Below are 25,969 nucleotides of genomic sequence, written 5' to 3' on the forward strand. Positions count from 1 at the left end.
CCAATAATATAAAAGAGGATAACAAAAGTTTCCTCAGATACATTAAGTGCAAAAGAAACGAGAGTGGATATTGGACCACTGAAAAACGTTACTAGAGAGGTAGAAATGGGGGACAATGAAATAGCAGACATACTAAATATTTTACATCAGTCCTCACTGTGGAAGACACTAGCAGTATGGTGGAAGTTCGATGTGCCAGGGGGAATGAAGTGTGTAAAGTTACCATTACTGGAGAGAGGGTTCTTGGCAAACTGAATGGTCTGAAGGTAGATTAGTCACCTGGATCAGATGGTGTGCACGTCAGAGTTCTGAAAGAGGTGGCTGAAGAGATCATGGAGGCATTAGCAATGGTCTTGCAAGAATCACTAGATTCTGTGATGGTTCCTGTAGACTGGAAAATTGCAAATGTCACCACTCTTCAAGAGGGAGAGAGGTAGAAAAAAACAAATCTATACGCCAGTGAGTCTGACTTCAAGTAAAGTCAAGTCAAGTCACTTTTTATTGTCATTTCAATCATAACTGCTGGTACAGAATATAATAAAAATGAGACAAAGTTTTCCAGGACCATGGTGCTACATGAAACAATACAAAAACTACACTGAACTACTTAAGAAAAAACACAAAAACTACACTAGACTACAGACCTATCCAGGACTGCATAAAGTCAGTGCAGGCACTACAATAAATAATAATAAATAATAAACAAAACAGTAGACACAGTAGAGGGTATAGTAGGTTGGTGTCAGTCCAGGCTCTGGGTATTGAGGAGTCTGATAGCTTGGGGGAAGAAACTGTTACATAGTCTGGTTGTGAGAGCCCGAATACTTCGGTGCCTTTTTCCAGATGGCAGGAGGGAGAAGAGTTTATATGAGGGGTGCATGGGGTTCTTCATAATCTAAGTGTCTGTGATGATGGGAAGAGAGACCCCGATGATCTTCTCAGCTGACCTCACTATCCGCTGCAGGGTCTTGCAATTCGAGATGGTGCAATTTCCGAACCAGGCAGTGATGCAGCTGCTCAGGATGTTCTCAATGCAACCTCTGTAGAATGTGGTGGGGATGGAGGGGGCGGGGGCGGGAGATGGACTTTTCTCAGCCTTCGCAGAAAGTAGAGACACTGCTGGGCTTTCTTTGCTATGGAGCTGGTGTTGAGGGACCAGGTGAGATTCTCCGCCAGGTGGACACAAAGAAATTTGGTGCCCTTAACGATCTCTACGGAGGAGTCGTTGCTGTTCAGCGGAGAGTGGTCGTTCCGTGTCCTCCTGAAGTCAACAACCATCTCTTTTGCTTTGTTCACATTCAGAGACAGATTGTTGGCTCTGCACCAGTCTGTTAGCGGCCACACCTCCTCTCTGTATGCCGACTCATCGTTCTTGCTGATGAGACCAACCACAGTCGTGTCATCGGCGAAATTGATGTGGTTCGAGCTGTGTGTTGCAGCACAGTCATGGGTCGGCAGACTGAACAGCAGTGGACTGAGCACACAGCCCAGGGGGCCCCTCTGTGCTCAGTGTGATGGTGTTGGAGATGCTGCTTCCAATCTGGACTGACTGAGGTCTCCCAGTCAGGAAGTCTAGGATCCAGTTGCAGAGGGAGGTGTTCAGGCCCAGTAGGCTCAGCTTTCCAATCAGTTTCTGAGGAATGATTGTGTTGAATGCTGAACTGAAGTCTATGAACAGCATTCAAATGTATGTGTCTTTTTTTGTCCAGGTGGAGGGTGATGGCAATGGCATTGTCTGTTGAACAGTTGGGATGGTACGTGAACTGCAGGGGGCCCAGTGAGGGGGGCAGCAGGGTCTTGATGTGCCTCATGACGAGCCTCTTGAAACACCTTACGATGATGGATGTGAGTGCAACGGGATGGTAATCATTGAGGCAGGACACTGAAGACTTCTTCGGCACGGAGACGATGGTGGTGGCCTTGAAGCACATAGGAAAGACGGCGCTGCTCAGGGAGATGTTGAAGATGTCAGTGAGAATCTCAGCTAGCTGATCTGCACATCCTCTAAGCACTCTGCCAGGAATATTGTCTGGTCCAGCAGCCTTCCATGGGTTGACCCTGCGCAGGGTTCTCCTCACATCGGCCACGGTAAGACACAGCAGTCATTTGGAGGAGGGGTGGTCTTCCTCGCCACCATGTCATTATCCGCCTCAAACTGAGTGTAGAAGTTATTAAGTGCATCTGGGAGGGAGGCATCACCTGCACAGTCAAGCGATACTGTCCTGTAGTTGGTGATGTCCTGAATACCCTTCCACATGTGCCGCGTGTCTCCGCTGTCCTGGAAGTGGCTGTGGATTCGCTGGGCATGTGCACTCTTTGCCTCCCTGATGGCCCGGGACAATCTGGCCCTCGCTGTTAGGGCTGCCTTGTTGCCTGCTCTGAAGGAAGAGTCACGGGTCCTCAGCAGCGCACGCACCTCCGCGATCTTCCATGGCTTCTGGTTAGCGTGTTTAGTGATTTACAGCGACGTCATCGATGCACTTGTTGATGTAGCTAGTCACTGATGCCGTGTACTCCTCCAAATTGGTAGTCGCCATCGGTTGCAGCCTCCCTAAACATGCGCCAGTCAGTTCAAAGCAGTCGTGAAGAGCAGAGGTGGCTCCTGCTGGCCAGGTTTTCACCTGCTTCTGACGAGCGCCTGACAAGCGGTCTGTATTCTGGGAATAGCATAACAGAGATGTGGTCTGAGTAACCGAGGTGGGGGTGGGGCTCCATCCGGTACGTGTCGGGAATGTTTGTGTAAACAAGGTCCGACGTGCTCTCCCCTCTCGTTGCAAAGTCCACGTTCTGATGGAATCTGGGGAGCACTGACTTAAGGTTCACGAGGTTAAAATCTCCAGCGACAATAAACAGTCTATCAGGGTGTGCGTTCTGCAGTTCGCTAATAGTCCCATACAGTTCACAGAGCGCCTCCTTAGCATTAGTGCTGGGGGGAATGTACACACCGACTTTCATGACAGTGGTGAATTCCCGTGGTAAATAAAATGGTCTGCATCTAACAGTCACAAACTCTACTAGCGATGAGCAATATCTGGAGGCCAGCACAGAGTTCTTGCACCACTCCGTATTGATGTAAACACACAAGCCACCACCGCGAGTCTTACCGGAGAGAGCTGCATCTCTGCCTGCTCGAAACAAGACGAGCCCGTCCAGCTGAATGGCAGCATCCGGAATTCCATTGCTGAGCCACGCCTCTGTAAAAACGTACGCACAGCAAACTCTGCACTCCCGCCGAGTATTTCGTTGTAGTCGGATATAGTCCAATTTATTTTCCAGGGACCGGACACTGGAGCAGAATCGACGGGAGAGCCGGCCGGCTAGGGTTTGCTTTTTGCCTGGCACGGACTCCTGCCTGTTTGTCTCGCTTCCGCTTCCTCGCAGACCGCTATTTTCGGCCACCGGCATTAAGCGACACTGAGGGATCAGCAAGCCGAAGCCGCGTAATTTAACCAGCAGATCTTCATGAAGGTTTGCTTTTGGGCAATCTCTGTATTGAAGCAGTATCTGGCGATGGTAAATAGTCGCCCTAGTGATTGGAAAGAGGTTACAGTTAATTATTAAGGATTGGCAGCAGCCAGAGTGGGAAAAATGGAAGCCTTTTCTGGCTAGCTGCCAGTAACTAGTGGTGTTCCACAGGGGTCTGTGTTGGTACAAATTGTTTTTACATTATATGTTAATGAATGATGGAATTGATGGCTTTGTTGCAAAGTTTGCAAACGATACAAAGATAGATAGAGAGGCAGGTAGTTTTGAGGAAGTAGAGAGGCTACAGAAGGACCTAAGAGAGATTAGGAGAATGAGCAAATAAATGGCAGATGGAATACAGTGTTGGGAGGTGTTTGGTCATGCACCTTGGTAGATGAAAGAGTTGACTATTTTCTTGGGAGTCCTTGTGCAGGATTCCCTAAAGGTAATTCACAGGCTGAGTCAGTGATGAGGAAGGCAAGTGCACTCATTTCAAGAGGACGAGAATATACTTTATACTTTATTGTCGCCAAACAATTGGTACTAGAACATACAATCATCACAGCGATATTTACTTCTGCGCTTCACACTCCCTGGATTACAAATATTAAATATATTAAAAATAGTTAAAATTAGTAAATATTAACAATTTAAATTATAAGTCATAAATAGAAAATAGAAAAATGGGTTTTAGGGGACAGGCCAAATTTCTTTAGTTCTCTCAGGACGTAAAGGTGCTGGTGGGCTTTCTTGGCAGTGAACTCTGCTTGGTTGGACCAAGTCAAGTCATTTGTGATATTGACCCCGAGTTAAAGCTTTTGACCTGTTCCACTTGCGCACCACCGATGTAAATTGGGTCATGCAGTCCGCTACTCCTTCTGAAGTCAACAACCAATTCCTTTGTCTTGCTGATGTTGAGGGATAGGTTATTGTCTTCGCACCATGCCACCAGGTTCTTAATTTCCTCTCTGTACTCAAACACATCATTACCTGAGAAATGGCCTACAATTGTTGTGTCATCAGCAAACTTATATATTGAGTTTGATGGAAACTTGGCTACACAATCATGGGTGTACAGTGAGTACAGCAGGGGGCTGAGTACACAGCCTTGAGGGGCACCAGTGCTCAGAGTGATTGTAGAGGAGAGCTTGTCCCCTATTTTTACAGCCTGGATCCTGTCTGTGAGGAAGTTGAAGATCCAGCTGCACTGCTAAGGCCCAGGTTCTGGAGCTTAGGAATCAGTTTATTTGGAACGATGATATTAAAGGCAGAGCTGTAGTCAATGAAAAGGAGCCTTACGTATGCGTCTTTATTCTCCAGGTGTTCTAAGGAGGAATGTAGAGTCAGAGATGGCATCTGCCATTGACCTGTTGCTCCGGTAGGCGAACTGCAAAGTGTCGAGGTTGACCGGTAGGCTGTGGTTGATGTGTGCCTAAACCAATCTCTCAAAGCATTTCATAGCAATTGATGTCAGAGCCACAGGTCGATAGTCATTCAGGCTATCTTCTTCTCACCTTGCTCTTCTTCGGCACTGGGATTATCGTTGCCTTCTTAAAACACAAGGGGATCTTAGACTGAAGCAAAGAGCAGTTGAAGATGTCAGCAAACACTCCAGCTAGCTCACTTGCACAAGCCCGGAGAACCCGTTCTGGGACGCCATCTGGGCCCATCGCCTTCCTTGGATTTATCTTCAGGAAGGCCCTTCTAACGTCCTCCTCAGTGACGATGAATCTCGATGCCACCAGGTCCGGTTCATCCGGAGGGAGCGGGACGCTCCTCTTCTGTTCGAATCTTGCGTAGAATACGTTAAGTTCATCAGGAAGAGAAGTGCCAGTTATTGATATTCCCAGCCTTTTCTTTGCACCCAGTGATCTCATTAGACCCTGCCATAGTCTACTGGCATCCTTTTGGTTAGACTGGGCTTCCAACTTGGCTCAATATTGCCTCTTGGCGCCCTTAATGGCTTTCCAGAGTTCATGCCTGGATTCCGTGTAGCGACTGGTATCCCCGGACCTAAAAGCCACAGCTCTAGCCTTTAAAAGGGACTTGACCTCATAATTCATCCAAGGTTTCCGGTTAGGGAATACCCAGATACACATAGTCCTCTGTGTATTTTCAAATGAAGTCCGTGACAGCTGAGGCATACTCATCCAGGTTAACTGCCGAGTCCTTGAATACTAACCAGTCCACCCATTCAAAGCAGTCACGGAAGACCTCATCCGCTTCCTCCGTTCAACGTGACACTACTTTTGACACCGTGACCTCTCATTCAGTTTCTGTTTGTAAGCTGGGAGGAGGAGTACGGCCTGACGGTCTGATTTTCCGAAGTGAGGTTGTGGGATGGAACGGTAGGCATCCTTGACTGCTGTGGTCAAGTATACTTGGGCCTCTAGTGGGGCAGGAGACATGTTGGTATAATTTTGGCAGCGCCTTTCTGAGGTTGGCCTGGTTAAAGTCCCTGGCTGTAGAGAGCAAAGCCTCCGATACCTGGTCTCAAGTTCACTGATATTGGCATACAGTATGTTCAGAGCACACTCCACGTCCGCCATGGGGGTGGGGGGGGGGGGTAATGTAGACCGCTGTCAGTATGACCGAGGTGAATTCCTGTGGCAGATAGTAGGGACGACACTTCACCAACAGGTGTTCCAGGTCCAGGCTACAGGAGCTTGTCAGTGTCACTGTGTCCAAGCATCACCCAGTGTTGATCAGTAGGCAGACACCACCTCCCCTCGCCTTGCCCGAAGACGCCATGCGGTCCATCCGATGGATCGAAAATCCCTCCGGTCAGATGGCACAGTCGGGAGTGGCAGGGGAGAGCCAGGTCTCGGTGATACAGAATACACAGCAGTTCTGCATCTCCCTGAAGTAGGTGAGTCTCCCTTTAAGATCATCCACCTTGTTGTCTATGGCTTGCACATTAGCTAGTGGGATGGTGAGCATAGGGACCCTGAAGCCCCTCAGCTTCAATCTGACCAGCAGCCCAGCTCTTTCCCCACGCTTCCTCGGTAAATAATTGCATCTTTCCAGGTTTCCATCGATGCAGTGTGTTGTTGTCAGCTCTTTGAGGTAGGTGGGCGCGTCCCGCGGGGACCGATCGGTGGGTCGCGTCGTCGGGCCGAGTAACGGGGGAGGCTCCGCTGCCAGGGGCCCGGGCTGTCGATTGGGTCGGGCCCCGAAGCCGACACTTAATCCCGGAGGGCCGGGCTCCTTGCTGAAACAAGCCCTTAAGCCAAGTCACGGTTGCGGAGGCCTCCGCTCCAGCCGAGCCTCGGGCTCGATTTCCGAGGACTGTGGCGGAGGCCTCACTTCCGGCAGCTATGGGTGGCCACCAACAGGGCTCTACGGTGGTCGCTCCGGGGAAGCGTCTGGGGCACCTTGAGGTCTCCACCGTCACTTCTGTGTGGTCGTCTGCTCCGGAGAGGTGCTGGTCGGAATGGGCCGTGTCTCCAAGCGCTCCGGCACGGTAGCAGACCGCGGGTCTCCGGGAACGTGGTGGGCCTCGCTGGTCGGGTCCAGGTGCGGTCCGGAGTTTAAGAAGCAGTTCTGACGCTGTGGTCTCCAGCTCGGTCAGTAGCTTCGCCAGGGTGTTGTTGATCTTTTCTTGCTAGATTGTTGGTTTAGGAGGGTTTCTTGGGTATAGGATATAAAAGAAAGGATGTAATATTGAAACTTTATAAAGCACTATTGAGTTCTCACTTAGAGTATTGTGAGCAGTTTGGGCCCCTTATTTTAGAAAAGATGTGCTGAAACTGGAGAGGGGTCAAAGGAGGTTCATGAAAATGATTCCAGGATTGAATGGCTTGTCATATGAAGAGCTTCAAATGTCTCTGGACCTGTATTCACTGGAATTCAGAAGAATGAGAGGTGACCTCACTGAAATGCTTTGAATGGTGGAAGATTTGATAGAGAGGATGTTTCCTATTGGAGAGTCTAAGACCAGAGGACGCACCCTCATAACAGAGGGGTGTCCTTTTAGAACAGAGATGATGAGGGATTTCTTTAGCCAGAGAATGGTGAATCTGTAGAATTCTTTGCCACAGGCAGCTGTGGAGGCCAAGTCTTTATGCATATTTGAGGCAGAGATTGATAAGATTCTTGATTAGCCAGGGCACGATGGGATATGGGGAGAAGGCAGGCAATCGGGCTGAGGGGAAAATTGGATCAGCCATGACGAAATGGCAAAGCAGACTCAATTGGCCAAATTCTGCTCCTACATTTCATGGCTTTCCCATTTTCTCTGAAAATTAAAACTTATTTTTCTTCACATTTCCCATTAAGGGTCTTTGATCTGAAACAATGACTGCTTCACTTCTCGCATGTGCTGCCTGACCTGCTGAGTGTTTCTAGTATTTCTTTGTATTTCAGATAGTGTACAGACCAACTCAGCAAGAGATTAGAATACAAGAATTGTGTTTTGGATTCTCAAAATATGCAAGTAGAAAACACAAAGCAGATCGACTGGACTCAGGCCCTGCTTAATGCTGAGGGTGCATTCCTCGTAGTTGGAGCGCTCTGTAAATCAGCACTATGTGGGGTCATTGTAACATTACATAAATGGACACGTGCCCCAAGATATACGTTTTATGTATACACAGTAATTCATGGAGTAAGAAACACGCAAATAGGCCTAACCTGTACATCAGTGGAGCAACAGCAGAGGGAAATGGGCAATTGTTGCATCTTAGAGGAGGGACCAGGCTGTGTGTGATCTTGATGATGCCAATGCTGAAGAATCTCGTGGTGAGGTTTCTTGCTGGTGTTTCCTCTTCTCCATCTGTGCCCTCAGATTCACCCAATTGCTCTGCCAATTCTCAAAGCTCTTTGTTATTAAGGCTGTCACACCATGAGAATGCAGTAACTCTTCAACATCGCCATCATTAATATCCTCTAATCCCGCTTCACTGGCCGGTTCAGTGATGTTCTGGATGATTGGTTCCGCCTGAAATCCTAGGAGTCTCACATCTATGCTAATGCTTTTCCTAGGCATCTTAGATGTACTACCCATCACTGGAAATTGCAGGCCATTTCCCAGACGTTATGGGTGGAACAAAATGGAATAAATTGGCGAGAGAGCAGGAATATTAACACACATGGAGGAGGCAGAGCGTGAACGAAAATGTGACTGGCTCAGTGTACGTAAAGCACTCTCATAAGCTGATTGAATGTTTACTGTAATGGTGGTCACTCTTGAGATGTGTTGTTTAGATTGAATTTTTGTCATTTAAAAATATGTCAATAAGGAATTGAATTACCTTGTTGTAACGAATCAGTGCTACGTGGGGTCTGAGTGTACACAATGAGGCATGAGGCTCACCAGAATGGACACGTTGGCTTATTAACTGGAAAAACATTTGAGAAAAGCTTAGCCCAGGAAAAAGATGAGACTACCTAGAGCAACTGAAGGCTTTTAAATCAGATTTACTGGGTGCATTGATATCAATGCAAAAGGGATAATCAGACAAACCAGTACACAACCATTGTGCGTCCTCTTTATTTATCAACTCGAACAGCTCTATCACCGTTGACAGATCTGCAATCACCAGAATTTACTTTTTGTAAAGATCCCTCGGACCCAAGACATTTGGAAAAAGATCTATTCTTCCAAAGTGCATGAATAAAGAATAAACAATTTGCACCTTTATACACTTGACTGAAATCATTGTGACAATGAATTTTTTTGTTCAATGTCACAGGTCAACTTTTCAACCCAGTAATTTCTCCAGTTTATAAACTGCAGTAACTCAGGCCCATTAATCATTATTTTAAACATACAGACAGCTCAATGATCTAGTGGGTTTACATAGCATGTTTGCACAAATCAGCATTCCATTAAAACCCAATGGACGACCATCCTGTTATTCAGGAAGTTTACCTGTGATTTGCTGAACCACACACCGGGAATACCCAGCTGCATTAATACCAGTCAGCCGATTACAGCCAGAGTTACCTTAGCACTGTGGGTAGAAAAGAGAAGGAGGGGCTAGAGTCCTGATCAGTACTTAATGCTTCTAGCTGTAAGTTCATTAGCAGAATTTGGTTGGACTTTGATGTCCACTTCTGAAAAATTCAATTGACTGCTGAAATTCATTTTGAAATTTCAAGTACAGGCAACGTACTGAAGGGTGACCAGCACCTCTAGAACTGAAGCCAGTAAGGAATCACCACCTTTTTAAAAGACAAAAAAAAAGATGATATTAAAATTATAAAGATTTTGTGCATGTGACATTTAGGAAATTAAACTAGCTCCTTTACAAGGGCATTCAATAGACTATGCCAAAATGCAGGTGGAATGAGTACACCGTATATATTATAAACTATGAGGATCAATAAGCTGCACATGTAAGATTCAAGCAGATTCAAACACTTGAGGAGAAACAAGTCATTCAAATTCTACTAACAGCCACTCACTTTTAACAAATTAGTTAAAATATTACTGTGAATGAACTCTCACACTGAACATTGTTCTGTTGGCCACCTGCATCACAACACAACCAGGAAGATGCCAAGTGACAAACAGATAGGGGTTTAAAAATACCAAATCAACATGTGACATTTAAAAAATACGATGATAAAAATGCTTCCTCCGTTATAGGTTGACCCCAGGTAGTACCGTCTGCAGGCAACTTTGACTCGTATCCATTTCTCACCCTCCCACAAACCCCCGGCCAATAATATATGCGGTCAGAAGCCGGAGGATAGTAATCAAAGACAAAAGGCATTTGTCCATGGTTAAAATAAAAGCATTTGCACTAATCACCAATCAGCTCTTGCTCAACTCCCAGTCTGGCTGTGGATAGACACCAGTCACCGTGACCTGAATTCCATGGTTTTGAGCCCAATCTGCAGTTGTACAAAGCAATAGTCCAGTTGGTCTAAAGGGTGAACATTAGTCTTCACTGAAGTCTTTGTCGATGCTCATGTAAGCTTCATCGATGTAGCTAATGATTGCACAAGGGGCTGTCTGATCTGGGCAAAGCAGCAGTGATACTGTCTCTTTCCAGTAACTGAAATTAATGCAGGAACTCTGTGGGGAAAACAAAGTTCAAAATTCTATCAAAAATAATAAGTCATTAAGACACATGAACAGAAACTGAACATTGAAAGCCCTCCTTATTTTAGTCTCTTAGTCCAAAGAGCAGCTTTCTACAGTACTACGTATTGTCCAGGGTTCAGGAGATCATCCAGCACCTCAACCAGCTGAACAACAGAAAGCATATCAACTCTTTGTAATGTAATCCAGTGGGTCCCTTCCCCAACTCATGGATGAAGAAGATCACAGCTTCAAATTCCGAAAAAATAAACAATATATGAATAAATACTTCAGCAGTAATTTTACTTAAGGTGATTGATAAGGAGTTGCATACCTCAGCTGAGGCCAGACTTACATTTTCCAGACAGGTACTGTCCTTATCTTTGTTGAGGTAATGTTCTTGCCAAAAGCGGAGCAGGCTATGGAAATTGTTGAGAAGGAATCCTGGATATTTCTCAGAAAGCTCTTTTTCTCGCAGGGCGTTCAGGTAAAATGGCAGTTTGCCCTTGCGCCTTGCTAGCATCAGGATCACCAGGCTGGTGTTCAGACAGCTGACATTTTCCTGAGTAAAAGAAACAATACCAATAAGATGCTTCCCCTGACTCACATCTTGGGAGTAACCAAGAGGGAAATAATGCTGAAGCTTAAAAAACATTTATTAATGTTGAACAATAAACTACTAAACCCAAATGAAGGTATGATTAATTGGATATAGGAGGTATGATCAGTAGATGTGTGAATGACATAAAAATTGGTGCTGTGGATGGCAAGGAAAGCTGTTTAAGACTACAGCAAGACAAGGATAAATTGGAAAATTGCGCATAGTATTGGCAGATAGAATTTACTCACAGGTGCAAGGTTTTGCATTTTGGGAAGTCAATTGGGGTAAGAAATACAGTGAATTCTGGTTAATTGGGCCATCCATTAATTGGGGTAGCAGCTTACTTGGGCCAACTTCTAAAGAACAAAATTTGAGAAAATAGCCAGGATTCCCTTTGTTTGGAACACCATGCTGCTTAATTGGGGCAGGAGACCGTTACCAACAGCTTCAAACTAGCATCAGATCAGTCAAGTGTACTTGTGTAGCCGTTAGATCACTACATTGTGCTTAGAGTGAACAGGTTTTAAAATAGCATTAGTTACACGCATGTTCAAAAAGCACTGATTTTTGTCACTCATAGCTGGTGAGAAATAAGCAAAAAGACAATTCAGAACTATTTTGCTCAGTGTTTTGAAGCAATTTTGGCTTGGAGATGCCAGAAATGGCCAGGAGTGAAAGTGAAACGATTTCAGTATTTCAAAATGTTAGGAACAACGAAGAATTTGAAGGTATCGACAATCATCTTGATCTTACAATAAAAATGAAGATTTGGAGTATACAAAAGGATTGCAGGAGGCAGTCCATTTATGATGTGTCTGCGCTGATTTTGATCATTTATGGCAATCAAAAGAACAGTAGTGTACATCAGTTTCATTCCATTGATAAGTACTTGGAACTAATACAGTTTTATAGCATTGCTCTAATTTGCTCAGTTTTGTTTTAAATACATAATTTGTTATACAGTTACATGGCAGTTTGTCTTTTTATACCTTTTTTAATACTTTATTTTCAAAATTTATTAAAAGAATGAAATCAAGAACATACCAGCTCAGACATGTGTAAAAATGAAATAAGCAAAAAGGACATAACATTAGAGGGATGCCGATTGTACAAAGTGCTCAAAAATACTAAACATTAAATCTCAAATGAGGGCCGTGAGAAATCAGCTGGGGGGAAATTGCTCATCCACACCCCCCCCCCCCCGGCCTCGTCCAGGTAGGCAAGAAAGGGATCTCAGATATCCGAAAATTTTTAAATTGAATTGGTTCTCAAGAACCTAAGTTTCTCCATCTGTATGACTGAGATCATATCAGCCATCCATCTCCGAAAGAAAGGGGGAGAGGGTGATTTCCATTCCCTCAAGTCTTTTGGCGACAATCATCCCCAGCATCAGAGACTGTTGTATGGCTGTAGGGAAACAAATAGTAGATTGCCAGCAGCCAAATATAGTGAGACCAGCTTCCAAGGGGAAGGATCTTTTATAGGCCTTTGAGTACCAGTCGAATATTTTGGACCAAAATCCAGTCAGTAATGGGCAAAACCAAAAGGTGTGTGACAACGTGGTCTCCGTCCCTTGGCATCTATCACACATTGGCAAGACAGAAGGGTAAATCCTGTGCAATCTAAGTTTAGAGTAGTGGAGACGGTGAACAACTTTAAACTGGATCAGTTGGTGCTGTTAACAGAGCAAGCCTGTATCATAGACAAACTCAGGTCCCAGGCAGCTTCAGATAATTCAACGCCCAACTCTTCTTTCCAAGCGTCTCTAATCTTCACAGTAGACGCTACAGTGCAATCATCAAACGTACAAACTTAGAAATGAGATGCTTGGAGTCAGGAGGGTTCTTTAAAATATCGAGAAAAAAAAATGCTTCCCTGGAAGAATTTCAAAATTACAAATCTTAGATTGAATGTAGTGTCTAATTTGTAGGTGATGAAAAAAGTGCTCAAATTTCTCTTTCAGCAGACTAAATGTTGCAAACAGTCCCTCTATGTACAGGTCTTCAATAGAAACTAGACCCTTCTCCCTCTAAGCATGATAGGTTTTATCTGATGATGAGGGTAGAAAGGAGTGATTGAAACAGACTGGTATTTGGACAGAGGTCTCTGGTAAATTCAGAATGCTCCTAATCTGATTTAGAATTCTGATGGCATTTTTCAAAACAAAACAAACTTTTTGAAGTTCCAGGCTTTTCTAACTTAGAGAACAGTATGGCTGGCAAGGAGAAATTGACAACAGAGTTAGACTCCACACATAACCACAAGGGAGCCCCTGTTGCCAAAATATTAAAGCCTTGGGCTTTTGTAAATGAATTTTCAAAATCCTGTGATTCTTATAATTCCAGATATAAGACAAAATTACGGAGTCCAATTCTTTAAAGAAGGCTGATGTAAAAAAAATGGGGAGATTTTGACAAAGACAGAGAAACCTAGGAAAGGAAACCATTTTAATTGAATTTATACGATCAATCATGGACAGAGGTAAGGTTTTCCAACTTTCTATATTTTATTTAAGTTTTGAAATAAACTCCGTGAAGTTTAATTTAAATATTATTTTAGGATCTTTGGGGATTGCCAAGCCAAGATAAGTAAAGTGATCTTTAACTACTTTGAAGGGGACACTTCCCAAAAAACCCCGCGTGTAGACGTTGGAGAGGGGCACTCGTTGCCATCGTGGCTATCCCTCGAGGTCGAGGATGATGGTCTTCGTTCTGTCAAGTGCCACTGCCAAGAGTCTTGCCATTAATGGTATATTCCGCCATCATATTTGACCTACCAAAATGAACAACCTCACGCTTATCTGGGTTGAACTCCATCTGCCACTTCTCAGCCCAGTTTTGGATCCTATCAATGTCCTGCTGTAACCTCTGACAGACCTCCACACTATCCACAACAACCCCAATCCTTGTGTCATCAGCAAATTTACTAACCCGTCTTTCCACTTCCTCATCCAGGTCATTTAGAAAAATCACAAAGAGTAGGGGTCCCAGAAGAGACCCCTGAGGCACACCACTGGTCACTGACCTCCATGCAGAATATGACCTATCTATAACCACTATTTGCCTTCTGTGGGCAAGCCAGTTCTGGATCCACAAAGCAGTATCCCCTTGGATCCCATGCCTCTTTACTTTCTCAATAAGCCTTGCATGGGGTACCTTATCAAATGCCTTGCTGAAATCCATATATACTACATCTACTGCTCTACCTTCATCAATGTGTTTAGTCACATCCTCAAAAAATTCAATCAAGCTCATAAGGCACGACCTTACTTTGACAAAGCCATGCTGACGATTCCTAATCATATTATAGAACATAGAATAGTAAGCACAGTACAGGCCCTTCGGCCCACAATGTTGTGCCGGCCCTCAAACCCTGCCTCCCATATATGCCCCCACCTTAAATTCCTTCATATACCTGTCTGGTAGTCTCTTAAACTTCACTAGTGTATCTGCCTCCACCACTGACTCAGGCAGTGCATTCCATGCACCAACCACTCTCGAGTAAAAAAAACCTTCCTCTAATATCCCCCTTGAACTTCTCACCCCTTACCTTAAAGCCATGTCCTCTTGTATTGAGCAGTGGTGCCCTGGGGAAGAGGCGCTGGCTGTCCACTCCATCTATTCCTCTTATTATCCTGTACATCTCTATCATGTCTCCTCTCATCCATCTTCTCTCCAAAGAGTAAAGCCATAGCTCCCTTAATCTCTGATCATAATGCACACTCTCTAAACCAGGCAGCACCCTGGTAAATCTCTTCTGTACCCTTTCCAATGCTTCCACATCCTTCCTATAGTGAGGCGACCAGAACTGGACACAATACTCCAAGTGTGGCCTAACCAGAATTTTATAGAGCTGCATCATTACATCACGGCCCTTAAACTCTATCCCTCGACATATGAAAGCTAACACCCCATAAGTTTTCTTAACTACCCTATCTACCTGTGAGGCAACTTTCAGGGATCTGTGGACATGTACCCCCAGATCCCTCTGCTCCTCCACACTACCAAGTATCCTGCCATTTACTTCGTACTCTGCCTTGGAGTTTGTCCTTCCAAAGTGTACCATCTCGCACTTCTCCGGGTTGAACTCCATCTACCACTTCTCAGCCCACTTCTGCATCCTATCAATATCCCTCTGCAATCTTTGACACTCTACACTATCCACAGCACCACCAACCTTTGTGTCATCTGCAAACTTGCCAACCCACCCTTCTACCCCCACATCCAGGTCATTAATAAAAATCAAAAAATACAGGTCCCAGAACAGATCCTTGTGGGACACCACCAGTCACAATCTTCCAATTCGAATGTACTCCCTCCACCACGACCCTCTACTTTCTGCAGGCAAGCCAATTCTGAATCCACCTGGCCAAACTTCCCTGGATCCCATGCCTTCTGACTTTCTGAATAAGCCTACCGTGTGGAACCTTGTTAAATGCCTTACTAAAATCCATATAGATCACATCCACGGCACTACCCTCATCTATATGCCTGGTCACCTCCACAAAGAACTCTATCAGGCTTGTTAGACATGATCCGCCCTTCACAAAGCCATGCTGACTGTCCCTGATCAGACCATGATTTTCTAAATGCCCACAGATCCTATCTCTAAGAATCTTTTCCAACAGCTTTCCCACCACAGAGGTAAGGCTCACTGGTCTATAATTACACGGACTATCCCTGCTACCTTTTTTGAACAAGGGGACAACATTCGCCTCCCTCCAATCCTCTGGTACCATTCCCGTGGACAAAAAGATTCTAGCCAGAGGCTCAGCAAACTCTTCCCTCCCCTCGTGGAGCAGCCTGGGGAATATTCCATCAGGCCCCGGGGACTTATCCGTCCTAATGTATTTTAACAACTCCAACACCTTCTCTCCCTTAATATCAACATGCTCCAGAATATCAACCTCACTCAAATTGTCCTCACCATCAAGTTCCCTCTCATTGGTGAATACCGAAGAGAAGTATTTATTGAGGACCTCGCTCACTTCCACAGCCTCCAGGCACATCTTCCCACTTTCATCTCTAATCGGTCCTGCCTTCACTCCTGTCATCTTTTTTTTTTTCTTCACATAATTGAAGAATGCCTTGGGGTTTTCCTTTACGCTACTCGCCAAGGCCTTCTCATGCCCCCTTCTTGCTCTTCTCAGCCCCCTCTTAAGCTCCTTTCTTGCTTCCCTATATTCCTCAATAGACCCATCTGATCCTTGCTTCCTAAACCTCATGTATGCTGCCTTCTTCCACCTGACTGGATTTTCCACCTCACTTGTCACTTCACCCTACCATTCTTTATCTTCCTCACCAGGACAAATTTATCCCTAACATCCTGCAAGAGATCTCTAAACATCGACCACATGTCCATAGTACATTTCCCTGCACAAACATCATCCCAATTCACACCCGCAAGTTCTAGCCTTATAGCCTCATAATTTGCCCTTCCCCAATTAAAAATTTTCCTGTCCTCTTTGATTCTGTCCTTTTCCATGATAATTCTGAAGGCCAGGGAGCGGTGGTCACTGTCCCCCAGATGCTCACCCGCTGAGAGATCTGTGACCTGACCCGGTTCATTACCTAATACTAGTTCTAGTACAGCATCCCCCCTAGTCGGCCTGTCCACATACTGTAACAAGAATCTGTCCTGGACACACTTAACAAACTTTGCCCCGTCTAAGCTCTTGGAACTAATCAGGTGCCAATCAATATTAGTGAAGTTAAAGTCACCCATGATTACAACCCTGTTATTTTTGCACCTTTCCAAAATGTCTCCCAATCTGCTCCTCAGTATCTCTGCTGCTACCAGGGGGCCTAGAGAATACCCCCAATAGAGTAACAGCTCCCTTCCTGTTCCTGATTTCCACCCATACTGACTCAAAAGAGGATCCTGCTACATTACCCACCCTTTCCGTAGCTGTAATAGTATCCCTGACCAGTAATGCCACCCCTCCTCCCCTTTTTCTCCCCCTCTCTATCCCTTTTAAAGCACTGAAATCCAGGAATATTGAGAATCCATTCCTGCCCTGGTGCCAGCCAAGTCTCTGTCATAGCCACTACATCATAATTCCATGTATGTATCCAAGCTCTCAGTTCATCACCTTTGTTCCTGATGCTTCTTGCACTGAGGTACACACACTTCAGGCCTTCTACCTTACTACCTTTATATATATTAATGACTTGGATGAGGGAATTAAATGCAGCATCTCCAAGTTTGCGGATGACACGAAGCTGGTTGGCAGTGTTAGCTGTGAGGAGGATGCAGGGTGACTTGGATAGGTTGGGTGAGTGGGCAAATTCATGGCAGATGCAACTTAATGTGGATAAATGTGAAGTTATCCACTTTGGTGGCAAAAATAGGAAAACAGATTATTATCTGAATGGTCGCCGATTAGGAAAAGGGGAGGTGCAACGAGACCTGGGTGTCATTATACACCAGTCATTGAAAGTGGGCATGCAGGTACAGCAGGCGGTGAAAAAGGCGAATGGTATGCTGGCATTTATAGCGAGAGGATTTGAGTACAGGAGCAGGGAGGTACTACTGCAGTTGTACAAGGCCTTGGTGAGACCGCACCTGGAGTATTGTGTGCAGTTTTGGTCCCCTAATCTGAGGAAAGACATCCTTGCCATAGAGGGAGTACAGAGAAGGTTCACCAGATTGATTCCTGGGATGGCAGGACTTTCATATGAAGAAAGACTGGATGAACTGGGCTTGTACTCGTTGGAATTTAGAAGATTGAGGGGGGATCTGATTGAAACGTATAAGATCCTAAAGGGATTGGACAGGCTAGATGCAGGAAGATTGTTCCCGATGTTGGGGAAGTCCAGAACGAGGGGTCACAGTTTGAGGATAGAGGGGAAGCCTTTTAGGACCGAGATTAGGAAAAACTTCTTCACACAGACAGTGGTGAATCTGTGGAATTCTCTGCCACAGGAAACAGTTGAGGCCAGTTCATTGGCTATATTTAAGAGGGAGTTAGATATGGCCCTTGTGGCTACGGGGGTCAGGGGGTATGGAGGCAAGGCTGGGGCGGTGTTCTGAGTTGGATGATCAGCCATGATCATAATAAATGGCGGTGCAGGCTCGAAGGGCCGAATGGCCTACTCCTGCACCTATTTTCTATGTTTCTATCTTTACATCATTTATTCTGCTTCTCTTTCCTCAAAGCCTCTCTATATGTTAGATCTGGCTTTACTCCATGCATTTCTTTCACTGCTCTATCGCTCTGGGTCCCATCCCCCTTGCAAATTAGTGTAAACCCTCCCGAACAATGCTAGCAAACCTACCTGCAAGGATATTGCTCCCTCTCGAGTTCAGGTGCAACCCATCCAATCTGTGCAGGTCCCACCTTCCCCAGAAGAGATCCCAATGATCCAAGAATCTAAAACCCCGCTCCCTGCACCAACACCTCAGCCACGCATTCAACTGCCATCTCCTCCAATTCTTACCATCACTGTCACGTAGCACTGGCAGCAATCCTGAGAACGCCACCCTTGAGGTCCTCTCCAAATGTTCATAAATCCTGCCTCTCAGGATCTTCTCCATCAAATTACATAGAAAATAGGTGCAGGAGTAGGCCATTCGGCCCTTCGAGCCTGCACCGCCATTTATTATGATCATGGCTGATCATCCAACTCAGAACCCCGCCCCAGCCTTCCCTCCATACCCCCTGACCCCCATAGCCACAAGGGCCATATCTAAAGACTCACTGGTCAATAATTTCCTGGGCTATCCCTACTCCCTTTCTTGAATAAGAGAACAACATCTGCACCCTCCAATTCTCCAGAACCTCTCCCGTCCCCATTGATGATGCAAAGATTATCATTTATAATAAAAGCCAAAGGATAGTGAGGGATAAAATTGGTCCCTTAGAGAATCAGAGTGGACAGCTATGTTTGGAGCCAAAAGAGATGGGGGAAGATTCTGAACAATTACTTTCCTTTGGTATTCACTAAGGAGAAGGATATTGAATTGTGTAAGATAAGGGAAACAGGTAGGCAAGTTATGGAAACTATGAAGATTAAAGAAGAGGAAGTACTGGCACTTTTAAGGAATATAAAAGTGGATAAGTCTCCGTGTCCTGACAGGATATTCCCTAGGACCATGAGGGAAGTTGGTGTGGAAATAGCAGGGGCTCTGACATAAGTATTTCATATGTTATTAGAAACGTGGATGGTGCCGGAGGATCGGCGTATTGCTCATGTTGTTCTATGTTTAAAAAGGGTTCTAAGAGTAAACCTGGCAATTATCGGCCTGTGAGTTTGACGTCAGTGGTGGGTTAAATTGATGGAAAGTATTGTTAGAGATAGTATATATAATCATCTGGATAGACAGGGTCTGATTAGGAACAGTCAACATGGATTTGTGCGTGGAAGGTCATGTTTGACAAATCTTACTGAATTTTTTGAAGAGGTTACGAGGAAAGTTGTCTATATGGACTTCAGTAAGGCCTTTGACAAGGTTCCACATGGAAGGTTAGTTAGGAAGGTTCAATCGTTAGATATTAATATTGAAGTAGTAAAATGGATTCAGCAGTGGCTGAATGGGAGACGCCAGAGAGTAGTGGTGGATAACCATTTGTCAGATTGGAGGCCGGTGACGAGTGGTGTGCTTCAGGGATCTGTACTGGGTCCAGTGTTGTTTGTCATATACATTAATGATCTGGATGATGGGGTGGTAAATTGGATGAGTAAGTATGCAGATGATACTAAGATAGGTGGTGTTGTGGATGATGAGGTAGGTTTTCAATGCAGAGAGATTTAGGCCAGTTAGAAGAGTGGGCTGAAAGATGGCAGATGGAGTTTAATGCTGAAAAAATGTGAGGTGCTACATTTTGGTAGGACTAATCAAAACAGGACATACATGGTAAATAGTAGGGCATTAAAAATGCTGTAGAACAGAGGGATCTAGGAATAATGGTGCATAGTTCTCTGAAGGTGGAATCTCATGTGGATAGAGTGGTGAAGAAAGCTTTTGCTATGCTGGCCTTTATAAATCAGAGCATTGAGTATAGGAGTTGGGATGTAATGTTGAAATTGTACAAGGCATTGGTAAGGCCAAATTTGGAGTATTGTGTACAGTTCTGGTCACCGAATTATATGAAAGATGTCAACAAAATAGAGAGAGTACAGAGAAGATTTACTAGAATGTTACCTGGGTTTCATCACCCAAGTTACAGAGAAAGGTTGAACAAGTTGGGTCTTTATTCTTTGGAGCGTGGAAGATTAAGGGGGGACTTGATAGAGGTATTTAAAATTGAGAGGGGTAGATAGAGTTGACGTGGAAAGGCTTTTTCCATTGAGAGTGGGGAAGATTCAAACAAGAGGACATGAGTTGAGAGTTAAAGGGCAAAAGTTTAGGGGTAACATGAGGGGGAACTTCTTTACTCAGAGAGTGGCAGCTGCGTGGAACGAGCTTCCAGCAGAAGGGGTTGAGGCAGGTTCGATGTTGTCATTTAAAGTTAAATTGGATAGATATATGGACAGGAAAGGAATGAAGGGTTATGGGCAGAGTGCAGGTCGGTGGGACTAGGTGAGAGTAAGAGTTCAGCACGGAGTAGAAGGGCTGAGATGGCCTGTTTCCGTGCTGTAATTGTTATATGGTTATATCATTGCCAGAGACTCGGTAATCTCCTCCCTCGCCTCCCACAGTAGCCTGGGATACATCTCATCTGGACCCAGAGACTTAACCAACTTGATGCTTTCTAAAAGCTCCAGCACAACCTCTTTCTTAATGTCTATATGCTCAGTCTTTTCAATTAGATATATGTCAGCCCTTCAGTTGCCAAGACCCTTTTCTGTCGTGAATACTGAAGCAAAACATTCATTAAGTACCTCAGCCATCTCCTCCGGTTCCATACACACTTTTCCTTTGTCACACTTGATTGGTCCTATTCTCTCACGTCTTATCCTCTTGCTCTTCACGTACTTGTAGAATGCCTTGGGGTTTTCTTTAATCCTGCTCACCAAGGCCTTCTCATGGCCCCTTCTGCCTCTCCTAATTTCATTCTTAAGCTCTTTTCTGATTGCCTTGTAATCTTCTAGATCTCTATCATTACCTAATTTTTTGAACCTTTTGTCAGCTTTTCTTTTCTTCTTGACCAGATTTTCAACAGCCTTTGTACACCACGGTTCCTGTACCCTACCATCCTTTTCCTGTCTTATTGGCACGTACACAGAACACCACGCAAATATCCCCTGAACATTTGCCACATATGTGCTGTACATTTCCCTGAGAACATCTGCTCCCAAGTAAGTTCTATGGCAAGATAAAAAGTGCAGATTTACAGACAGGATAGTTTGTGTTCGTGATTTTAAGTTTAGTAACTGGCTGATCTGACTAAATTGGTTTGAACAGGAGGGAAGAACAGAGTGGTGCTGCCTTGGACCAGAGCCAATGAAATCAATGCACTACTGTTTGAACTGATAAGAAGAAGGTGCTTCAGATGCAAAGTAGTGTTGCAAGGAAGACCCTTGGGCTAGGGGCAAGGAGAAGGATCAATTGTTTGAACAATGGAAGATCCACCAGTGTAGTATTATAAATTGGAGTTGTGGTCTCGGAGTATTGGTTCAAGGGAACAAATAGCATTCAGAACTTAAAATTATTGGCCCAGGGGCAACATAATTTATGTTGATATTTGTGTAGAGATAATAAAAGTGACAGTCTTCTATTAAGATTTGTGTAGTGATTTACCTAATTCATTATACGTCAGCACTACAGGTTGATAGGGTGAAGGGTAGAGCATGGAATACAAGAATTGAATGGAATTTAATTTGAATTGAATTGAATTTATTTAAATCTTACATGCGTCCAATGAGGGAGTAAAACTGTTTGCAATATGACTCCAGCGCAATGTACAGACGTGAATTTATACCTAATGGCTTTTAGAAAGAAGCTGTCCTGTAGCCTGTTGGTCCTGGCTTTAATGCTGCTGTACCATCTGCCAGATGGAAACAGCTGTAACAGTTTATGGTTGGGGTGACTGGTGCCCCAATGATCTTCCAGGCCTTCTTTACGCACCTGCTGCTATAAGCGCCCTCAACAGAGGGAAGTTCATGTCCACAGATGCGCTGGGCTGTCCGTACCACTCTGCGATCAAGGTTGGTGCAGTTCCCGCACCAGGTGGTAATACAGTCAGTCAGAATGCTCTCAATGGTGTCCCTGTAGAAGATCTTGAGGATCTGGGGGCTCATGCCAAACTTCTTCAGTCGCCTGAGGTGGAAGAGACACTGTTGTGCATTTTTTTGCCACACAGCCAGTGTGTACAGTCCAAGTGATATCTTCAGTGATGTGTATACTGAGGAGCTTGAAACCACTCACCCTCTCAACTGCAGGCCCATTGATGTCGATTGGGTCTGTTCCTCCTGTAATCCACTATCAGCTCTTTTGGTTTTTGGACAGTAAGGAAGAGGTTGTTACATTAGCACCACTGTGTCAGGGTATCAACCTTTCTTTCCTCTGTAGGATGTCTCATTACCACTAGAAATAAGGCTGATCAAAGTTGTGTCATCTGCAAATTTGGTCAGCAGATGTGGCAGCACAGTCATGGTTGTAAAGGGAGTAGAGGAGGGGACTCAGGACACAAACCTGAGGGGGCACCTGTGTTGAGGGTCAGAGGGACAGAGGTGAGGGAGCCCATCCTTACCACCTGTTAGCGATCCATTAGAAGTCAGGATCCAGCTGCACAATGTGGGGTGCAGGCTGAGGTCTCTGAGCTTTCTGTCAAGTCTGGAGGAAACTATGGTGTTGAATGCTGAATTGTAGTCCAGGAACAGCATTCTAACGTAAGCATCCTTCTTTTCCAGGTGAGCGAGGAAGGTGTTTAGTACTGTGGCTTTGGCATCATTGGTAGACCACTTCCTTCGGGAGGCAAATTATAGGGGGTCCAGTGTGGGTGGTAGCATGATGCAGATGTAATCATTAACCAGCTTCTCAAATTATTTGCTTATAATTGAGGTGAATGCGATAGGGCCCCAATCGTTCAGGCATGCTACCTTGGTTTTCTTAGGTACGGAGTCAATGATGGACGATTTGAAACAGGAGGGCACTACACACTGGGAGAGGGAGAGATTAAGAATGTCCATAAACACACCAGCTGTTCTGCACACACTTTGAGGACCTGCCCTGGGATGCTGTCCGGCCCCGCTGCCTCGCGGCTGTTGATAGGTTGGAATGTTCTATGTACCTCAGCTGCAGAGATGACCAAGGAGCAGGTCTCATCGCCGGCTCCCCTCAGGGGTTCAGTCTATCAACTTCAAATTGAGTGTAAAAAACACTTAGCCCGGGAGCATGGCTGTACTGCTGCATTTCCTCTTGAAGTCCGCGATGGTGTGCAGTCCTTGTCATACGCTGTGTTCATTGTTGCAAAGCTGTGACTGGATTTTGTCTGTGTTGCCGTGATGGTGTGAAGGGGTAGGTAAATAGGGGTATAGACTAAGAACAATGATTAATTAATGATCAATCACCAAAGCTTACTGTTTTGGACAATCACAAAGAAGCTTTACCCAGCAACCGGTGACGTACTAGTCATTGTTCTCTAAAGATAGGCAAAGGCTTAAATAAGGAACTATCTGATCTTGCAGAAGCAGCTCAAGGTATAGCTAAATATGGGAAGTATAGTGTAGGGGCTAGAACGTTCTGGAGAAAAGGGGAAGGGTCCGAATGAGGAACTGATGGGCCAGCTTTGGCTTAAAATAATTATAACTAACTGACCAATGATTATTTTACACCTAATTGTATCTTAGCATGTGATTGAAATGATTCTATTATCTAAACTTGTAATCATAAGCTTTCCTGCTACCTGATCAATGTTATAAATTGTGTAATTCGGGGGCAGTGTCTGGACTGGCTCTTTTGGGAGATCAGTCTGTAACTTCCCCCATAGCATGCTATGAGTAAAGAATAAAGGTTTGAAAAAGAATTACGTGTGTTAGTGTTTTTGTGGTACTTTGGTCTTTGCATCGGTCGGCCCAGTACGACAGCCGTTTTGCCATCTTAATGGCACTACGTAAATCACAGTGACATCTTTTGAGCTACTGTCGGTCTCCAAAGGTGAAGGCTTTATCCCTTGCTCAGTTCGAAGAGTCAGAACGTTATGTTGCTATTTTGCTAAAGCTGGTTAGGCTGCATTTAGAGTCCACAGAAAGAAGGTATTGCATTGTAGAGTGTGTTGCCTGGATTGGAGAAAATGGGTATGGGTAGAGACTGGATACGATACTTTTGTGTTTTCCTTGAAGTGAAGGCCAAGGAGTGAGCTAAAAGATGTACACAAGATTAAGAGAGGAAGAGACATGGCAGATACACCATTATGGGTATCAAATATAGGCCTCTAAATAGTAGCCAAGATGTGGGGTTGAAATTGCAAAGAGAGCTGGAAAAGAATCAGGATCAGGTTTATTATCATCAGAATGTGTCACTAAATTTGTTAACCTAGCAGCAGCAGTTCAACGCAATACATAATATAGGAGGAAAAAATAAGTATAATAGATAACTAAATTAATTACAGTATACATATATTGAAAAGATTAAAAATCGTACAAAAACCAGAATACATATTAAAAAAGTGAGGTAGTGTTCATGGGTTCAATGAACATTTAGGAATCAGATGGGAGAGGGGAAGAAGCTGTTCCCGAATTGCAAAGTGTGTGCCTTTAGGCTTCTGTACCTCCTACCTGATGGTAACAGTGAGAGAAGGGCATGCCCCGGAGCGGAATTTACAACCCCCCGGTACCAGAAAGTGATGCAGCCTGTCTGAATGCACTCCACGGTACATCTACAGAAGCTTCCGAGTGTACTTGTTGACATGCCAAATCTCTTCAGACCCCTAATGATGTAGAAGAGTCACTGTCTTGGCTTTTTTATAGCTGCATTGATATGTTGGGATCAGATTAGGCCCTCAGATATCTTGACACCCAAGAACTTGAAACTGCTCACTCTCTCCACTTCTGATTCCTCTATGAGTTGTGTGTTCCTTCGTCTTACCCTTCCTGAGGTCCACAATCAGCTCTTTTGTCTTACTGACGTTCAGTGCCAGGTTTTTGCTGCAACACCACTCCACTAGTTGGCATATCTCACTCCTGTACACCCTCTCATCTACATCTGAGATTCTACCAACAATGGTTCTATCATCAGCAATTTTTTTTTTAGATGGTATTTGAGCTATGCCTAGCCACACAGTCATGGGCATAGAGAGAGTAGAGCAGTGGGCTAAGCACACACCCCTGAGGTGCACTAGTGTTGATCGTCAGCAAGGAGGAGATGTTACCACCAATCCACAGATTTTGGTCTTCCAGTTAGGAAGTTGAGGATTCAATTGCAGAGGGAGGTATGGAGGCCCAGGTTCTGTAACTTCTCAAGTAATAAGACTTGTAATAAAGATAATGACACAATTGTAATGGGGGACTTCAATGTGCAAGGGGAATGGGAAAATCAGGTTAGTACAGGTTTCCCCCGCCATCCGAAGGTAGAGCGTTCCCATGAAACAGTTCGTAAGCCAGAATGTCGTCAAGTGAAGAAGCAATTGCAATTTATTTATATGGGAAAATTTTGTGCGCATTCGCAGACCCAAAAATAACCTACCAAATCATGCCAAATAACACATAAAACCTAAAATAACAGTAACATATAGTAAAAGCAGGAATGATATGATAAATACGCAGCTTATATAAAGTAGAAATACTTTTCCACAATCATTGCCTGAACTGTTCTCTGTAGCGAAAATCTCACGCAAGTGCCATCGGCAAAAACACGGTGCAGGCTCTCTCCAGTAACCTTTAAACTATGAAGCTGCCAAATCATACCAAATAACACGTAAAAATACACAGCCGATATAAGTAGAAATAATGTATGTACAGTGTAGTATCACTTACCGGAATTAGGACAGC

At 44.6% G+C, this 25,969-nt stretch overlaps 1 protein-coding gene and 1 long non-coding RNA gene across 3 annotated transcripts in view; one reads left to right on the forward strand and one right to left on the reverse strand.

Annotated features, from left to right (window-relative positions):
* The first annotated feature begins 3,160 nt into the window (after window positions 1-3,160).
* LOC140188552 (uncharacterized) overlaps window positions 3,161-25,969 on the forward strand; it is a 49,267-nt gene continuing 26,458 nt past the window's right edge. Inside the window, exon 1 of the long non-coding RNA XR_011883327.1 lies at window positions 3,161-3,468. This is a non-coding gene — a long non-coding RNA (uncharacterized lncRNA). The remainder of the gene's footprint in view (window positions 3,469-25,969) is intronic.
* Window positions 8,933-25,969, reverse strand: part of LOC140188532 (short transient receptor potential channel 4-associated protein-like) — a 171,991-nt gene continuing 154,954 nt past the window's right edge. Inside the window, exons 18-19 of one of the 2 annotated variants that reach the window (XM_072244905.1) lie at window positions 10,851-11,057; window positions 8,933-10,489 (exon numbers count right to left, since the gene is read on the reverse strand). In XM_072244905.1, the coding sequence (XP_072101006.1) occupies window positions 10,352-10,489; window positions 10,851-11,057 (345 nt within the window). In that variant the 3' untranslated portion in view covers window positions 8,933-10,351. Of the gene's footprint in view, window positions 10,490-10,850; window positions 11,058-25,969 lie in introns of those variants that run through there. The other variant, XR_011883320.1, reaches the window with a different exon arrangement.

This window comes from Mobula birostris, chromosome 2 (genome assembly GCF_030028105.1).
Source record: "Mobula birostris isolate sMobBir1 chromosome 2, sMobBir1.hap1, whole genome shotgun sequence".
Taxonomy (NCBI): Eukaryota; Metazoa; Chordata; class Chondrichthyes; order Myliobatiformes; family Myliobatidae; genus Mobula; species Mobula birostris.